This window comes from Nelumbo lutea, chromosome 2 (genome assembly GCF_056320005.1).
Source record: "Nelumbo lutea isolate HS-2025 chromosome 2, American lotus-T2T, whole genome shotgun sequence".
Classification (NCBI taxonomy): domain Eukaryota; kingdom Viridiplantae; phylum Streptophyta; class Magnoliopsida; order Proteales; family Nelumbonaceae; genus Nelumbo; species Nelumbo lutea.
The window spans coordinates 111,651,042-111,670,686 of NC_142685.1; the positions used below are offsets into that span (position 1 = coordinate 111,651,042).

At 35.8% G+C, this 19,645-nt stretch overlaps 2 protein-coding genes across 6 annotated transcripts in view; both read left to right on the plus strand.

Moving 5' to 3' along the window:
* The first annotated feature begins 4,754 nt into the window (after positions 1 to 4,754).
* On the plus strand, positions 4,755 to 8,814 carry LOC148872813 (protein CYTOSOLIC ABA RECEPTOR KINASE 4-like). 4 transcript variants are annotated; one of them, XR_016107443.1, is made up of 9 exons: positions 5,332 to 5,470; positions 5,864 to 5,978; positions 6,103 to 6,238; positions 6,468 to 6,721; positions 6,804 to 6,930; positions 7,047 to 7,320; positions 7,882 to 8,014; positions 8,085 to 8,186; positions 8,416 to 8,814. XR_016107443.1 is itself a non-coding variant. In XM_088970882.1 (9 exons), the coding sequence occupies exons 2-9, from the start codon at positions 5,961 to 5,963 to the stop codon at positions 8,539 to 8,541; spliced, it is 1,155 nt and encodes a 384-aa protein (XP_088827008.1). In that variant the 5' UTR covers positions 5,332 to 5,470; positions 5,864 to 5,960; the 3' UTR covers positions 8,542 to 8,814. The 4 variants fall into 4 exon arrangements, 2 of the variants coding, with proteins under 2 accessions (XP_088827009.1, XP_088827008.1); XM_088970882.1 differs by having other exon boundaries at positions 8,100 to 8,186; XM_088970883.1 differs by lacking the exons at positions 5,864 to 5,978; positions 6,103 to 6,238 and adding an exon at positions 4,755 to 4,927 and having other exon boundaries at positions 5,270 to 5,470; positions 8,100 to 8,186.
* A 2,822-nt stretch (positions 8,815 to 11,636) lies between these two features.
* The window catches only part of LOC148872814 (Cation efflux family protein), a 38,554-nt gene continuing 30,545 nt past the window's right edge, over positions 11,637 to 19,645 (plus strand). Inside the window, exon 1 of one of the 2 annotated variants that reach the window (XM_088969458.1) lies at positions 11,637 to 12,103. In XM_088969458.1, the coding sequence (XP_088825584.1) occupies positions 11,893 to 12,103 (211 nt within the window). In that variant the 5' untranslated portion in view covers positions 11,637 to 11,892. The remainder of the gene's footprint in view (positions 12,104 to 19,645) is intronic. The other variant, XM_088969460.1, reaches the window with a different exon arrangement.

A 19,645-nucleotide genomic window follows, 5' to 3' on the forward strand; every position in this document is an offset into this window, starting at 1 on the left:
TGATTGGTCAAAGTTCTTCCCATATCATTCCTTCCCAGCATCATAGATATCGCCTATATACTTATCTGAACGTCTTAACTCTGATTTAAAATACTTTGTGAATTGCATATTTAAATTTTGTCTAGATAAAATTGTAAAGGAAAAAGCCATTTTCTATGAAGAAAAGATTGATTTTTAGAGATTTGATCTTATTTATGCATAAATAGATGCCAAAATGAGATGTTCAAATCCTATATATGATAATTGGTGATATCTATTATACAAAAGTATTTTTGAAACGTAAATAGAATGAAAGAATATTTTGCAATTTAATTTAATTTTTTTTTTTTTTGGGGGGGGGGGGGTTGTTTGTATTTCAACTGGACAACTAGGGGTAAGCCAAAAAAAATCGAAAAACCAAACCGATCAAAATCGAACTGAAAAATTGGTTAACCAAACTGGTCGATTTGGTGTTTTTGAAAAACCGAAGGTACCGGTTCGGTTTCGGTTAGCCAATATAGAAAACCAGTGGTTAACTAAACTGATCGGTATACATATAATTTTATATATTTTATATATTTATGTATATTATATTTTTTATATATTATAAATTAATAAATATCCATTATATATAAATATATATTTATAATATATGATATATTATTTATTATTTAAAATATAATGCTTTATATATATTTATAATTTTTTATTATATATTTTTATAATATATATTGTAAAAATTAAAAAACTAAAAAACCGATGGTTAACCGAACCGTCAACCGGTTAACCGACTAGCTTCGGTTCGATTTTGATTACCAGTTTTCCAAAAATCGGTGGTACCGGTTTTGTTTCAAAAAATGCCCAACGGTTTATGCCTCTTTGTACACCTTAAAGCCTGTTTTTTTTGCGATGCAAATTTATTTGCTTTGGTACAAAAGTATGAGAGTGTATGGCTTTGTTTGGTAAAAGTTCAAATGCATAATCAAAATGAAAATGAAAACAAAACAAAATTATTTGGTAAGTATTTGGTAAGATTGCATTTTGTACTGAAAATTGATGTTGCGCAATCCGGGCACTCCTACCTGGCGGAAACCTGGCTCCTAGCTGGTGACAGACATTACCTAAGACGAAGAGGAAGGTGAAGAATTCCTAGTGAGCTCGCCCGGCGGGAACACTCCGATGCTTAAGTTAGAATTCTAAGAGAACTAAAGAGAATACAAAGAGAGAGCTAAGAGTGCAGAAGGCACAAGTTCAGTACCTTGGCTCCTTGGGGGTTGGGGTCTTTTTATATTGGATAAGATCCTAACCTTTGGCTTTATTTTTTGGCACAAATGGCTGGATTCAATTTGATTATGCTAAACGGATATCCAAATTCAATAGAGATATAAGATCAAATTCAAATTCGGTATGGCTTAGATCCAACTCATTTGCAGCCCTACCTTCTTAAGACATAAATGTTATTTATAACACATTTTAGGATGGTTCCTGATGGAGCGCAATCCGGCCGGTCTTAGCTGTCAACGATTTCGCTTATGAGCTGGAGCGACGGGGAGCCTGAAACGGGAAAGATGAGGAAACTCCGGGGGAACCCGGTGAGATAACTCCGAAGCTCAAGTTAGTAATCTCTCAAAGGCAAAGTATAGTCCAGATAGCGCAAAGTTCACATACCTTGTTGTTGGGGGTAGGGGCCTTTTATAATCACTTCGCGCACTCGCTCCGAAGCCCTTGTCAGGTCAGGTATGATTGCCCTTGCATCTGTCACTTCGGGTGTCGTCCTTCCTACTGGGGCAGAACCGTCACTGCCTTTTGTCGGAATCGTCACTCTAACTGGAGATGGCGGTGTCAAGAGGCGGTGGTAGGTGGCCGTTTAGAGTGCGGCCGTCAAGCGTCAAATCCCAAGTCAGTCAGGTGCGCCGCCCTCAGGTACGGACTTCCTCGGTGTCAAGCATAGTACGGTTTGTTTGGTTTTGGTGCCCTGAAGGCGATGTGGTGGAGTGGTGAGCGAGGCGAAGTCTTGAGTTCGGAGGTATGTCCTGTATTGCCAAGGTAGGCCAGTTCGGCGAGGTGTGTCCCGAATTGCTACAAGGTAGGCTAGTTCGGTGAGGTATATCCCGAACTGCTACAAGGTATGCCAGTTCGGTGAGGTGTGTCCCGAATTGCTACAAGGTATGCCAGTTCGGTGAGGTATGTCCCGAACTGCTACAAGGCAGGCCAGTCCGGCGAGGTGTGTTCTGAACTGTTACAAAGCAGGCCAGTTCGGCGAGGTGTACCCGAACTGTTACAAGGCATGCCAATTCGGCGAAGTATGTCCCGAACTGTTACATGCAGGCTAGTTCGGATTACTGTCTGGTTTGGGGCCAGGGTGAGTTCGGGCCCCTAGTAGGGAGTTCGGACTGTTGGTTTCTCCCCTTGGTGCTCGCGCCTTAGGCATGCTTTTGTGCTGAGCTGTCGCCTTTGCCACGTGTTGCATAACTGTGAGGTTGGGCCAAATCTTCCTTCATTAGTTCCTATTGAAGCGATGCCAAAGGCAACCATGGCATTATATGGTAAAGAAATGGTTAGTTTGGTAAATTTTTTTGTAAGCTTAAAATGTTGGCAATCTTTATCTATTAGTGGGAGGCCAAAAGCCCTCTCACCTCAATGCTCATAGAGCTCTTCTTCCTCTCATTTCTCACACATTGTGGCTATTTATCTTTAAACTAAATCTATACTATATATAAAAGTGTGGATGCCAAGTGGAAGTTTTTTTGGACTAAAATTATCCTCTATTTCATTGTTTGAGAAAGGGTATAAAAGTCAATTTATTGTAGCATTAATGTCAGCTTTAATGGCTACTAAAATGCTCATATTTGTCTATTTAGTCAATCTCTAATTGTAAGAATTTGAAAATATAATTTCAATTATTACTTTCCACCTCATTTAATCCCATCTCATTAAGTCTTATAACTTAAGGTATTAATTCTTATTTTCTCTTATTAAATCATATATTTAAGTTATTTTTCACTAATAAATGCTACTAATTAGATTCATATCAATATTTTTAACAATATAAAACCCATGTATTTTAACTGGCTAAAAAGAAACCATTCTTTATCAAAGTGGTGGCTAAGCAATTCAACTATTTGAATCAAATTGATCAACCTATGAAGTCATAGTTAAGTAATGAAAATTTTAAAATAAAAATAAATCTAGAAAATTACAAAAATGTAGAAAATTTAAACACATTTATGATATTTTTATTAACCAAATTAAAAAAAATAAGTGTAATAAATAAGAATTATTTTTATTGATAATGAAAATTAAATACATGATTTAGAACTGACCAAAAATGAAATTGTTTTATGTTTGGCAGAGATCAATAGTTCAACTTTTGGGCCAAATGTATTAACATTTAATGTCATAAATAAACAATAAACATTAATAAAATATAAAAATACAAAAATTGAAAAAATACATAAATTTTTCAAAAGAACATTCAGACACATGTATAATATCATGTAATTGTCATATTAAGCAAGAAGTAAGTGTGACATATCAAAATTATTTTTACACACAGAAATACAAAAAAAAATATCGAAAAATTGAACACATCTATAATTTTATATTTATACTACTATTAAAAATATGAATATGATTATAGAACTTTCTTTTGACTAAAATACTCAAGTTTGAATTTGGTCCCTATTCAATTGGGAGATTTAAATTGTAAATCGACCTACTACTTTTTATTTATTTACATCTTACATTTCTTTGATAAATGAATAAAAAAATATACTCAAAAAAGATAAAACATTACAAAAAGAAGAATCTAACCAAGTAGGTAGGCTTGTCAATGATACTTGAAACTTCATAATTCAATCCAATTATCACATATTTGGATGAGATGTTTATGTAATCATATTTGAATTTTGCAATTTACCTCCGATTAATAATAAAAAAACAAAAATACATATTTATAGAAATATTTGGATACACTTTTACTATCATTATCATCATATAGGTGCATGCTCTATGTGTGTGTAATATCTCCCTTCTCTATTAAATCTCTCATTTCCTTTCTCATAAATTTATATAAATCCCTTTTGACCTCTCCAACAAAAATTACAAAATAGGGGTGTCAATTAGATAGGTTAAAAACCAAACCAAGATCAACCCTACAACACACAGCTTGTTCTGAACCAAAATTGGAATTCGAATATGGTGCATTCATTAATATTGGCTGCAATTAAATTAATATCTCAATCAATTATATTAAAGGTGCTATATAGTCTACTTATTTTTTCATTGATTTATGTTTTACAAAGTATATTTTCCCATTTAATAATTCACCATCAAGTAACATGTCCTTTTGTCATTGTTTCATGTCTTTTGCTGCATGGTGCAACTGATACACCATAGATTGTGCCCCAAAACTGATATCAAAAGCTAAATTTACTAGGCCAAATATAACCAAATTTCTATTCAACTTCAGTAGCTAGTTTCTATGATGCCGGAAAGGTATATGATATGGTAAGGCCTTTGAGGCTTTGACCAATGACACCCCCATTGAATTTTGGTAAGTTGGTTATCAGTTTTGTAGGTATCATGCCTTTTTCGGTAACATAGACGGATTAGTGTTTTGGACGAGAAAGAAATCGAACTAACACAATGGACATGAAACGTGGAGACACGTAAGAGACTAAGAGCAGGTGAGCTGGAGGGATGCTGAGCTGGCAAGGTTAGTTAGCGGTTGAGAACTCAAAACGACTTTCCCGCGAAGAGTGTAGACCTCTCTTTTTCCCAATAACGAGAGGAATGGAGAACAATGTACACACCTCTCTTTTCGGTTTTTCCTCCTATCAAACATGAAATTCGCCTTTCTTAATCTCTATCTTACCGATTCCTTCCTTCCTTTCTTCTTCTTCTTCTTCTCCCTTCTCGTCGTGCTGATCCGATCCCAATCTGTCTGGTACTGTACCACCTCCCATTCATCCTCCTCCTTTTTGCCTTTTTTTTTTTTTCTTTTTTTCTGATAAACTTCCAAATTTCTGCTCCCTTTGTAAATGGATCATAAATCAATTCTGTTATTTTGGGCAGTTCGTTGTTGTCTGCATCTTTCATTTCATAAGAAGTTTATGTTTCCTGATTTGCTGGAGTCGCTGCTCTGGTTACAACGTTTTGTTTTGTTTTCGGCTGGTTTAGATTTTGTTTGAACGGTTTAATATCATTTATGATCATGAATGGTTGGAGTTGATAAATTTGATTTTTAATTCATTGACGGTTTTTGACTTACAATGTGATTTTTTCATAGGCTGAATCCTTTCAGATTGGGGGAATTCGTTCAGATTAAATAATTTGGGAGCATTTGCTCGAGATGGGATTTTGAGTTTACTATCCGGGTTTGGTTTTCTCTGAGACTGCAACATGTTGTGCTGCGGAGGTGCGGAAGAGGAGAACTATGGCCCGCCTGCTAATCAGTATACTGCTCCGCCCAGGGGAGGGAATTCATATGGTAAAATATGACTAACCCTTGTATTATGCAGTCTAATTTGTACCCTCTTTTCTCATTTGGTAATTAGATATGAACCTATTTTATAAGAAAAGAAAAGAACAAGAACAAGAACAAGAATGTTCTTGGTAATAATGTTTATTTTCTGAATTCATGGATCTTACATTGTTCTACCCACTAAATCACCATCATGCCGATTGAAGTGGCCAATATGTTGTTAATTCTTTCTTTTGAGCATTTACTTTGTTGGTTCTTCCATGACTTGTCAGGATATTATTCTATTTTGTTAGCATAATCTAATCAGATGGTCCTGTTTTGAGTCTATAACTACTTAGATTTTCTATAAATGGAATTTCTTGGATTGACTATTGCAACCACAATGATGTTGGTGGGCAGATGCAAAATAGAAAGATGTTCTGGGAACCAAGGAAACATCTTTTACAACATATTATGCATTTTCAGTGTCATCAAACATGAACCCATTGAGTAGAAAATGTTAAATGTTTTTGAGGTTAGTTTTTCTTTCCTTTCTTTAATTTAGGGGTACTGATGGTAGATGTAATAATTTGCTGTTAGTATGGAATATAAGGGGTTTCACCAGCACTATTACCTTATATGGTTTTATTTGACAACAGTTAGCTTTCTTATCATGTGTGGAGCACAAAGAATGTTGCCTTGATAAACATGGAGCATTGTGCATTAAATTCATTATCACTAGGTTTGAAGCTTTAAGGATAAGTGGGAGAAGAACCTCGTGCAATAATTTCTCTGGTAACAGTCATCTAAATACATATTCAAATGTCATCCAGTGCTTGATGGCATTGCTTGAAAAGCTTTATTCTATGCTTTTGACCTGAACTTTATTTCTGAAGAAAATTTATTGCATTAGATCAACACAATGTTTTATTCTTAATCATTTTTTTTTTATAACTACCATAATTTTTCTTCATTTTGTGTAGAGATAACTACAATATGATGCATTTTGTCCTATTTATTTTAGGAGGTGGTAGTGCAGAACCAAGACCAAGTGCTGTCAGGAGCGGAGCTCCTCAGAAGGTTTTACCCATTGAAACACCAGCCTTATCCCTTGATGAGCTGAACAAATTGACTGGTAACTTTGGAACAAAGGCTTTGATCGGAGAGGGGTCTTATGGTCGGGTATTTCATGCAACCTTAAGTAATGGTCGAGCTGCTGCAATAAAGAAGTTAGATCCCAGTGCTTCACAAGAGCCAGATTCTGATTTTGCAGCTCAGGTGACTTTCAGAGAACATTTCATGAGTGACAAACTATTTAAGATCTTATCATGGTGTAATTATTTTTTTATGGTTGCTGCAGTTATCAGCTGTTTCACGACTTAAGCATGAACATTTTGTGGAGTTGCTAGGATACTGTTTGGAGGCAAACAATCGAATCTTGGTATACCAGTTTGCAACTAAGGGTTCTTTACATGATGTGTTACATGGTACTCTTTACGAGTTTCCCTTTCCACAGAAACTCTTACTATAGTATCCATGATGTGTTACATGATACTGTTCATGCTTTGGGAACTAAACTGTGGTTAGTCATTTTTTGGCACAGGGAGGAAAGGTGTTCAGGGGGCTGAACCTGGTCCAGTTCTCAGCTGGAACCAACGGGTGAAAATTGCTTATGGTGCAGCTAGAGGTCTTGAATATCTTCATGAAAGGGTTCAGCCTCCAGTAGTCCATCGAGATGTCAGATCCAGCAATGTTCTTCTATTTGATGATTTCATGTCCAAAATTGCTGATTTTAATTTGACCAATCAGTCTCCAGACACAGCAGCTCGTCTTCATTCAACTCGAGTCTTGGGAACTTTTGGATATCATGCCCCCGAGTAATTTACTGTTGTCACCTAGCAAGTAGCATCCACTATTCCCCTATCTTTGCACAAGAATGGGTTTTTGAAAATTTCTGATGGATTTAGTAATTCATTTTCTCGATCACCACATCAACTTGCATATTGGTGTACAACAGTAAAAGCTGAAATTGCACACTTTGCAACTTGGTTTCATATAAAAGAGAAGTTACAAATAACATATCACATGAAGAAAATAATTGATAATAGGGTAAGAACTATGATTTAGAAGTGTTCCTAAATCCTATAGAAGCTAGGAAATTGATATAAAAGAGGTTAAATATTGATTCGGTAGATGATAGTGTATAACGACCTACAAATTAGAGCTTGAGAAACTAGCAAGTAAATGCTTCCACTTTTAGGCAATCGGAGTGATTTTTTATGTGGTTTTCATTTCAAAATGTGAAAGCTACTATTATTTATTAAGGTTTCTCAAGTAAGCATGCTGATTCAACATTTTCCTTGATTTCTTCTCACGTTTTTATGTGGTCACTAATTATGACTTTAAGTGTCTTTTCATCTATGATTTATTTGGTTCAGGTATGCAATGACTGGGCAATTAACTCTGAAAAGTGATGTGTATAGTTTTGGGGTTGTTCTTCTAGAGCTTTTAACAGGGAGAAAGCCAGTGGATCACACCATGCCAAAAGGACAACAGAGTCTTGTTACTTGGGTATGTTTTCCAGATACTGTGGTTTCTAGGTACTGTTGCTTCTATTCATGTTTGCAATTTCTAACTGCAGTCTAAAACACTATAGGCAACTCCAAGATTGAGTGAAGACAAAGTTAAGCAGTGTGTGGATCCTAAACTAAATAACGACTACCCGCCAAAAGCAGTTGCTAAGGTCCTTTCTGCCCCCTTTTCTCAATAAGCAGTTTTTTTAAGGTTCTTTACTCAAAATGTGGTTACAGAATTCCGCCTTTCTTTAAATCTATTATAATGTAACTTGGTTCTATTGCAATCCTCTCTGTTTTCTCTTTAGTTTGAGTGGGTGGCTGATAGAGAAGATATGACTTTAGCTTTAATTTGCTTAGAAATAATTTACACTTTGCATGTATATTTGAGTTTATCAGATGGCAGCAGTTGCAGCACTTTGTGTTCAGTATGAAGCAGATTTCAGGCCAAATATGACAATTGTTGTCAAGGCTCTTCAACCACTTTTAAACTCAAAACCAGCAGGAGCAGATTCTCAAACGTAACTTTGATTTCTCTTTGTTACCTACACCTTTGCCTGTATTACTGTACTTCAAATCAGTCTGGAGATCTTGTATCAAACAGAATTTTGAGATAGAAAACCAGTTCTGGTTCAATATCTGTAAATTTTCACACTGACTTATTCATTCACTTTTAGGAACTTAATTCTCCCTTGTGATTCTATAAATGGCTTTTCTGGATGATGGGCCATATAATGCTGTACTTTCTCATTTGTACAAAAAGAATATCTATGTTTCAACTTCTTTTACTTAATACAACTTCGCAGATGTGCCATTACCCAATGACATCCATCATCTGATCAGGCTATCCTAACCAACTGATCTACCGGTTTAAAATTTTGGAAGGAAGCGGTCCGCTTTGATTATTTATAGAGAAAACCCAGACATTTTTCTGCAGTGGCATATCTAATCATCATATTCATATAAGCCTTCCCTAAGGGATTGACCTTTTTTTACTCAGTTCTTACACAAAGCATCCCAATTTCTCATCCAAGTTAATGCTCAGACTTTTTCCGCCATGGAAGAAACATCCAAGTTCACTTTGTTCGATGGAGCATTAAGGTAGAGCCAATTTTACTCTAATGGTTTTTTGTCATGCCATGGTTTTGATGATTATAGTTTACACAGAACATGAGAAGTTATAGGAGTCATATGTTTGAGAAACAAAAAGATATTATTTCAGTTCTAGTCTTCCAAAAATTTGAATAAAAATGGTAACCAAGGTGAATGCATCTCTAGTGATAGGAGATAATATGAAATGGTGTGGAAAAAATGACCTAAAAAACTTGAATAGCATCCTTACAATAGAGCTATCTGGAGGAATCTTCTAGTAGTTGATGAATACTTTTAATTCATAAATAGGGAGACCTCATATTGTTAGGTAGCTAAATAATGCTGGCTTACAATGACATTTTGGAAGCTTCCTTCTACTATGGACTATTTATCTGTACTCTGCAGGACCACTATTAACTAAACAGTGGCCACTATTTGTCTGTAGGGCCATTATTAACTAAATAGTGGCCATTAATTATCTGCAGGGCCACTATTGACTAAATATCATTGACTATGAACCTATAATATCCAAGTTCTTTTTTTTTTTTTTCAATTTGGACTTCTCAACCATTCCTCATTTACGGGGAGAGCCAGGGGATGGGGACAAAGCAGAGTGCATGTGAGGTCCTCTAACCTTACCACGGAGAGCCTACAGTTATATGGGTTTGATCATATGCCTCCTTTCTAGGAGGAGTGTTGATTGACCATCTCAACCACTGGGTCATCAGCATAGTTCAATAGTTTCAAGCATAATTGTACAACTACAAACGAAGGCATTTAGCTAGTTTGCTGGTAAAGTCTCTGGTTAGTTGTGTTTGACAACAGGGTTGGTTTTGATTTTGAAAACAGAAACAATTGCCACATCAGCAAAACTACATTGCTTTTGCTGATATGCAGTTGTTTTTATTTTCAACAACAAAAGCAACCATGTTATCAAACACCCCCTAGTGATTGAACGGAAAAACTTATTTCTTCGTTTCTAAGGAGGTTGTGGGCTTATTAATGGCTGTGGCTAAAGCTGAGTTGAGTAGATTACTGTACTGTTGAACATTTTATTATTTATTTCAATTATTCTTATCATTTAATACTTTATTATTTAATTATTATTTTATACACTAAAAGACAAAACAATAAATAATCCAGTTCAACAACTTAAACCTTCAACAAATAGCTCCTTATAAAAGAATCTATATACTTAAAACCCATTTGTCCACATCAGATTCCTCGTATTGTTTCTCAATCCATGTAAAATTTTGTGGAGTTTTTTTTTTTAAATAAGAATTAAAAGTGGGCCAAATTAAGCTCACCTGCAACCAATTCAGTCAAGAAATTGGATTTAACATGGGCATCTTCTTAACCTCACCATGTACACGGGTCTCTTCTAATATATTAATAAAAGGTGGTGGTGAACAATTGACCCATGAGCCTCATGGTCATGGGATGGGGGGATTCAATTGGGTGGTCTCAATCAGACAATCCACATTTTGCAAGTTCTTTAGGATTATGTTCTTTTTTTTTTTTTTTGTTTTAATAAAAACTAGCAAATGTGCATATGTTTTGCACGCGGAAAATGTAGGTGATGATGATAATAATAGTAATAACGTGTCCAATTTTTTTTAATAACCCATTATATTTATGTGTATAAAAATAATTCTTATTTATCACACTTTTGTTTAATATGATGGATATAGAGATGTGTCCAAATGTTTTTTTTTTGTTGTCAAATTTATGTATCTTTTCAAATTTTTGTATTTTTATCTTTTTTTAAATTTTACTATTTAATTATGACATCAAAGGTTGAAACATATGACCCTAAGTTGAACAGGTGACCTACCACTAAACATGAAACAATTTCATTTTTTGGTTAGTTTTAAATTGTGTATTCATTTTCAAAACCTATCACACTTATTTTTCTTTAATGTGATAAATATAAAATATCATAGATGTGCCCAATTTTCTACAATTATTTTTGTATTTATTACTATTTTTAAGTTTTTATTTGACCTAGATGTTTGAATTGCTTACCTGCCACCTAGATAGAAAGAACAATTTCAGTTTTGGGTCGGCTTTAAAAACATGAGTTTCATATTATAAAAAACATTAAATAACAATTTATCTTAAAAGATAACAAAATTTCTTAGTGAGAAAGATTTACTTAAATATAAAATTTAATGAGAAAGAATAGAAATTAATATCTTACACACAAGATTTAATGAGAGAGAATTAAATGAGGTGAAGAACAGTAATACAAATTACATTTCCAGTCCTCACAATTAAAAAGATACTAACTTAAAAAATAAGGATATTTTAATCCAGAAAAAAAAAATCGACACCCTCTTTCATACTCTTTAACTGCGATATCAATTGAGTTGAAATTTTGTCAAATCCCAACATAATCGAAATTCTTCAAAATGGGGAAACTCGACTAGCAGGTAGCAGTACAAAAGTTGGGTGAAGAGTTAAGTGGTTCAGGTGGATGAGTCTCTTAACCTGATCAAACCATTAAAAACTGGGGGCCCAATCCAATTAGGAGACACCGGTGATGCTTTAATGGCTTTAGGAAAAACGGTCGTTTAGGTGCAACTTCAGTACCCGATTTGTAGATTTTCCATTGCAGTGGGCTGTCGGTATGGGCCTGTAGAGGGCCTTTTCCAAATCCAACAAATGTTCAATACTTCAATCCATTCCATTCTCAAACATTAAAAATGTACATTGGTGGTTGATTTGACACAGGACGCCCCCCAAACTCAGATCACTGTCCAGTGGCTGTCTATCAGAGAGAGAATGAAGAGAATGGAAGATGAGGTTGATTTAGAGACTCCATTGATGGAAGGGTCAAATCCAGAGAACAGGTGGACGGTGAGTCACCTGAACTCGGTGGCGACTGCGCTGAGATGTGACTTCTTTGATAAATTGCCGGACAAGGTGAAATGCGGCGTGGATCCTGAGGATCCTGCTCACGTTGATCTCTCTGCAATTAAAGGATTGATCCGAGGTGAGATCTCAGAACTTATCTCTCTGTCTCTGTCACGGTGTCACCATATCTGCTTGTTTTAACTTTTGTATGCGTTGACTACCTGTTGCGATAACGACGCATCCGAGAGAGAGAGAGAGTAAAAGAGAAGAAAAGCTCAGACTCCAAAACATAAATCTCAATCTTTTTTTCAGTTCTCTCTCTCTCTCCTGTGCATTGAGCTACTAGAAACAAAGAAAACACATTTCCAACAAAGGAAGCTCGGCAGCTGCTGATACCCTGCTGCACAAAAGCTTGAAATTTACTTCGTTGTTTCCTCATTCCAGGCTTTTCTTGTTGCAAGTTCCAAAACCAACCGTATTGTGTGTTTTTCCAAAACTAAAACCAACAATGTGTTATTGAATTTCTGGTTAAAGAATATGTTTTCCTCTCGTTTAATTAGCATCATGTTCCAGGGATTATTTAAGTTCTACGTCATTATTTTGATGATTTCAAAAATAATGATATGGGAAAGACATGGTATCCAAAAAAAATTTGTGACCACCAATCAGCTAAAAAATTCATGAGTCTGGTACCATGTATTGTGATTGAAATTTGTCCAAAGAAGTAGAGCAAGCTAAAAGAAGGTCATAATTTTGCATCTTGAGCTGCTCTTATAAGGCAGGAGTGTATTTCATGAGGCAATTTTCTTTCTTTCTTCCTTTTTCTTTTTGATAGCCAAAATATATTGCAATTAGTTGCATCCCGAGGACAATTTTGTCCATCAATTCAGTAGGGAGTACCAGAGTAGTATAATCTCGAATTTTTCTAATCTATAGGATTGTCAATGGGTCAGGGCAGACCTAATAGATCTGAAACTAGGGCTGTTCATAACATGACCCAAATCGATCAACCCGGTGTGGTCTAACCCAAGTTGGACGGTTTTTCTTTAGCACCGGTCGGTTTCGGGTTACAAAAAACATAAACCAATGGTTCAGTTTGGTTTTGGTTTTTACAAATGAAAACCGAAACCGAACCAACTTATTTCATCTTTATTTCAGAAATATATATATATTATATATAAAATTTCTGATATATAAAATTTCAACTTTAATCCATCAAATCATTTTTAATTTCCAAGTATCCAGCCTTCACTTCTTAGACTTGAATCCTTTACCATTCACATCAAAAGAATCATTCACAAAACCGACTCAAACCAACTCAAACCGACCAAGTCGGTTTTACTTAGTATTGGATCGATTTCAATTTCATTTCTAGGTAAACTAACAATGTCGGCTCAGTTGAAAAAACATCAATAAACCGATCCAACCCAATCCATGAACAACTTTATCTAAAACAAACCAATCAAGTATATTACATAAATACCTTTACATAATACTTGTTTTCTCTTTCACAATAATAAAAAAACTATTTCTTCCATTGATATACTTGTAATATTATCATATTACGTCCAAGTGAGTAGAAATCTAGTAGGCACATTCTTGTAACCTTACTGGGTAACCATTCCATGAATGTTCCAACAGCTGTCTTAAAAATTTGTTTTGAATCAATTCAAGTGTTGGTTGGGGGTATTCATGAGAGGGGTCAAATTTTTTATAAGACAAAAATTTTTTCCACCATAACTGAACACATTAAACATCGTTTTATTTATTAATAACTAATTTAAAGGTACTAGTATTATACTAGTGTATAATTAAATAATATAAATATAAAATTGATATTATATAATCAAATTTAATTTTATGATTTATATAAATAAATATAGACTTTATATTATGATAATATAAGTAATTGATTTTTTACACAAAATTAAGCATAATTTACATATAGTGATATAATTTGTATCATTTTCTCATATACCTTGGGAGCTGTAACTAGTTATCATTAATAGAACTGAGTCAATTATTCGAGGGCTACAAATCAGGGGATGGTTGAATGCCATAAGATAGGCAGATAGAAGTGGAGCAGTTGCATTTAATTGAGTGGTGATAAAATCAAATTGAATGATGTGGTGCACATCTACCGCAAAAGGCCACGCTGTTGGAGTCCTCTACTATCATCCAAACTTTACCACAAAAGGCCACGCTGTTAGAGTCCTCTACCATCATCCAAACTTTGAGTTGTCCCGTCCTGTCCTGTGCTGTCTCCCGTACCTCTTCAGTCTCCACATGGCCATGGGGCACTTCACTGTCGCATCACAGAGACACTTGTGATCATCAGAGACCAATCAGTGGCTCCATAATTCACTAATTTGCACGGCCGAGTCAGATTTAATGCCACCCAACGCTCGTGAAAAAACAGAGGTGTCAGTGACGAGTCCGAATCTCCTGCCCACAACAATCCTGCCCAGTTTATCGCAGTCACTGGGGATAGTGTCTTGTGGGTAGGGGCAGAGTTCGCATGGTTCTCGTGGGCAGGAGATCCGTTTGGAAAGAGTTCTCGTGGGCAGTTTTATTTTTCACACATGGAATTAAGGCTCTCTTTGAATTGAATGGTATTTGAAAATCCGATTTAGGGGTGTTAATGGTATTTGAAAATTCGATTTCAAATTCAATATTCGATATAATTGAATTGAATTCGGATAATTTGAACATCTAATCGATCGAATTTGAATATTCTATTTTTATCGAATAGTTAATCGGATTTAAATTCAGACATGACCTTATTCGATTCGATAAATATCCGAATTCGACCAATTATTTAATTCTTATATATAATATATAAAATATTTTATATAATTTATATATAATAATTAAGTTATATAAATTTATATATTTATATACTTTATATTAATAAAATATTTATTTTATATATTTATTAATTATCTAAAATAATTAATTAATCGAATTCAAATCAAATCGAATATTCAAATATTTAATTGAATTCAAATTTGGATATTAATTTTCAATATCCATCGGATTCAAATTCGGATATTACCTGATTCGATTTGAATTCGATCCGTTTACACCCCTAATTACATGTAGAGTGCAAAATCTTGTATTTTTTATTTTTTTATATATTTATACTATAAATATTTGTATTTATACTCCTTCTAAACTGAGACTTAGTAGTTCAGTTTGTGTTGTTCCATTTTTCATTTGGTTGTGTTTAGTTACAATGCAAATAAATTTGCACTAATGCAAAATCATGGCAATGCAAATTATTTGAGTGTAAATTCTGACCTATTTTTGTTTTAAATTTTAGCTTATTTTGTTTGATTGCAGTGCAAATAAAGTAAATTAAGACATTAAGTAGAATAAAATAAAACTCAAAACAAAATTAAACAAGAATTTGTATTTTTTTTCATTTGCACTCTAATGCATTTATGCTAATGCAAATTAAATTGAACTGCAACCAAACACAGCCTAAGCGTCTAGACCCATTTGCTCAAATTCCTGGAAATTACCATTTCCCAATTCTTTTGACATAAGATCCATGTACACAACATCTACATGTGATATAAAGAGATGATATTTTTAGAAACACTTAACACACGGTGTCCTTCAGGCCTTGTTCGTTTTTTGGTAAGTTATTTATCCAAGTAGATACATTTATCTAGGTCCCAGGAAAGACTTACTTACCCACGTTCTTTTATTTTCCATATAAATAAGGCAATGGCCATTTTAGCCATAAAAATCTACTAATAAATGGGATTTTTTTGTCCCATTCAAGTGTTGGCAACTTTCCTCTCAGATGAGAAAGTTATTTATCCACTTAGGAAGATAAACTTTCCCTATCCCTTACATGAATTTGATAAAAGAACATGGGTTTCTTGGTCAGTGGGAATCACAATCCCATTAACCAGCTTTCCCCCCTCTCAAAATTCGAAAAAAGAATGCCCCCTTAGAGTGTCCATGTACTTCAATCTTATATCTTTTTAAAGGGAAAATCTATGATGTGGAAAAGATATGGTATGGGAAGAGTTTTGACCAATCAAAACTCACTCATGATTTTTGATAAATAACACCTGATTGGCTACCAATCTATGATTCCAGTTGATCGGTCAGAAGTTTTTTAGATATCGTATATTTTCCATATCATATACCCCTCTTTAAAATTACTGTTTTTCTTGCTAGAAAACTAGAAATTGCATTTTTAATGAATTGGGTGGATGCTTGCCTGTTTTTCATATATTTTCAGTGAAACTTGAATACCTGGGTGAGGAAAATGAGGCTCATTTTAAAATTAAACTGACTAAAACCCATTAAGTGTACAATATATTAACTACTGAGATGCTATTGGAAATATAATTCATGGTCTCCTTCTAGTTTTATTTATTTATTTATTTATTTAATCAATGTTTAGAAAAACCGGTTGATCAGATCGGTTTAGTTATGCCCCAAAACTGAAATGCGTTAAAAATCGACCAAAACCATTGACCTGACTGGTCCAATTAGATAATTGGTGAACCGGTTCTAGTTTAAAAAATTAGCCATTTTTTTATTTTTTAAATGTAACTGCAAATTTTTGAAGGTCATCCATAACCTTGCATTCAATTGTTCGAGTAGGATGATTTTTTTTTTTTTTGACTTTGGGTGACTTTTCACCATTTATGTGATAACAGTCTGGCATTTGTCTGCTATTTTTGCCAAAATAAATTTTTTTGGCCTTAAATCCTAATTTTTTATATTTAAAATTAAAACTACAATAAAATAATATATGTTATAGCTGAACGTGATTATATATTTTGTGCATATCTAAGGATTATAGTGATGTATATGTTAACTAACTATGCATATTACATATTAACATTTATATATATAACATTTATATTAATATATATTATGTCATAACAGTTTGACCTCCATTTTGAACTTGATTGAATCTCTCCCTTTTTCGAGTCAATGCCTAATCTGGATCTCTAGATATTGGTTATAACTCCTTCAAAAAACACTCTCTTTGCCTTTTCATTTAATTGATTTTTATAATGTACCCTTTTTTCCAAAGCTATGTTTCCTGGTTTCAAGAAAAGGGATGTTTTGCAAAATAATATGCTACAATTAAAAAAAAATAGCTTAATAGGTCCCCATTTCTTTGCCAGTGTGGAATTTCTATCAGATTTTCGAATTGAATTGGTTAAAAAATAGGGTTTGTTTAAAAATCGAATCCTATATGTGTATTATTTATTTATTTATTAATTTATATATTATTTATTTATTTATTTATATCACATTTTTATAATTTGTTTTTTATACTAATTGTGTTTCTTATAAAAAAGACATGTATATATATATATATATGATAAAAATAATTAAAAAAAATGCTTCTATTTTTTAATAAGTTGTTAAATTTTACAAACCTATGGGCAGTTAAATCGGATGTAATCAGATTTGAATATCTGATATCCTTAACTATACCCCGATTTGCCAATCTGTTTGCATCCCTACGGAAACAAAGAAGATGGATTGAACCCAATAGCCAATTGGCCAACTTGAATGATTTCTATGGTGTGTATCCCAAGAATTCTCATGTTACTACAAAATCATTTTGATTTCAGTGATCCTCAGGAGTCATAAAAAAGTGGGTGATTTTCAGTGACTATGTGTGCACAAACATTTTCAATGTTAATTAAAGAAGGAATTCCTTAAGCTATACGAGCAATGTGCGATGCTTTATGATGGAGCGCGATCCGGCTGGTCTTAGCTGTCCGCTGCCTTGCTTCCGAACGGGGTAGCAGGGAACCTGAAACGGAGGAGATGGGAAAACTCCGGGGGGAATCCGGTGTAGAGGCTCCCAAGCTCAAGTTAGAATCCTTCAAAAGCAAGGTAATACCAGATAGCGCAAAGTTTGCATACCTCCATTGTCGGGGGGCAGGGGGCTCTTATAGTCACTTCGTGTACTCGTCCCGAGGCCCTTGTCAGATCGGGTATGATTACCCTTGTGCTTGTCAATTCGACCGTTGTCCTTTCTGCTGAGACAGAACCGTCACTGCCTAACCGTCTAACTGGAGATGGCGGTGTCAGTGGCGGTGGCAGGTGGCCGTTTAGAGTGCTACTGCCAAACGTCAAATCCCAAGTCAGTCAGGCGTGGCGCCCTCGGGCACAGACTTCCCTAGTGTCAGGCATGGTACGACTTGTTTGGTTTTGGTGCCCAGAAGGTGATGCGAAGTGCTGAGCGAGGCGGTCTTGAGCTCGGAGGTATCTATAGGGCAGGTCAGTTCGGCGAGGTGTATCCCGAACTGTTACAAGGTGGGTCAGTTCGGTGAAGTGTATCCCAAGCTGTTACAAGGTGGGTCAGTTCGGCGAAGTGTATCCCGAGCTGTTACAAGGTGGGTCAGTTCGGCGAAGTGTGTCCCCTTGTTCCCGTCTAGGCTTGGCCCATTTTGCCGAGCTGTTGTTTCTGCCACGTGACACATAATAGAGAGGTCGGGCCAAATCTTCCTTCATCAATTGCCCCCCACTCCTTGCGTCGGGGGTCTTGCCATGGTGCGGGGAGTTTTCGCGAGGTAGCTGGTGGATTTGTCCTGTCCTTCGAACCTTCACTGCACGAGACGCTTTTGCTAGGGTTCTTTCAGTTTCCGAGAAGGCTGGAAACGTGCTTACTCAAGAACGCTGGTGGTTGTGACCGCGCGTTTTAAATTTCAAACCAATTCGCGCCGCTGGGACGTGACAGCGGGTCATTTCAAAAAGGCGCGCCACTGCTGTACGTGCGCAGGCGACTGTCAGGGAGACGTGCGGCGCGTCAGTTTCGAAAAGACGCGTGTCGAAGCGACGTCGATTTCAAAAAGACGTGCGCTGACGTTTCGCTTTTTTCGGAAAGACGTGCGCCAATCACGTCTCGACCTTAAGGGTTGTGCGGTCGGTAAGAACGTGGGCCGTCGGATCGTCTTCGGTCTACACGGTCGATTCTTGGTTACTATAGCTATAAATAGTGGGGGACCCCGGTTGTTTTGTCACTTTTGCGGTTTGTCTACTGAGTTCGCGTCCAACCTTTCAGCTCGCGTCCAAGTCTTTTCCAACTCGCGTCAAGGCTGGTTATACAGTTCATGGTTCTTTGGTTTTTCTTCAAACTTTCCGGTGAGTACTTTCTTGAATTCGTCTTTTCCCCAATGTCTAGCTTTGATAGCTCAGACGATTCTTCGAGTAGGGCCGATGTAGGTTCCACCAACTGAGCCGTGTCCCCAGACTGCCTCAGTGATCCTGAGGTGGAGTTTGAGGACTACGAACCAATAGGTCGAGTCGCTTCGGGCAGTTTGGCGTCTACCTCCCGCCGAATTCGGATGCTAGACCGGTTTGGCCCTTCGACCATGACACCTGAGGGGCTTCAATCCATACTTTTGTCTTACAATCTTCCTGGGGGGTACACATATTTTATTCCTTCGGGTAGCTTTCCTTGGGAACACGGTCCCGACGAGATCGTGATTTTTCGAGAGCAGCTTACTGCAGGGTTGCGACTTCCTTTCCATCCCCTTTTCGTCGAAGTCATAAACCACTTCGGTGTCACCATTGGCCAGCTTCATCCGAACTCTATTCGGAACCTGGTGGGGACAATTTCCCTTTTTTGCGAGCAGAACTTTCCCTTAGACTTAGAGATATTCTCCTCTATCTTGATGCTCAAGAGACA

Bases quoted from the DNA above. Each gene is read 5' to 3' on its own strand.
- LOC148872813 (XM_088970882.1), top strand. The intron at 7,321-7,881 runs GTAATTTACTGT...TATTTGGTTCAG, and splicing joins TTTGGATATCATGCCCCCGA to GTATGCAATGACTGGGCAAT. The intron at 8,187-8,415 runs GTCCTTTCTGCC...TGAGTTTATCAG, and splicing joins CGCCAAAAGCAGTTGCTAAG to ATGGCAGCAGTTGCAGCACT.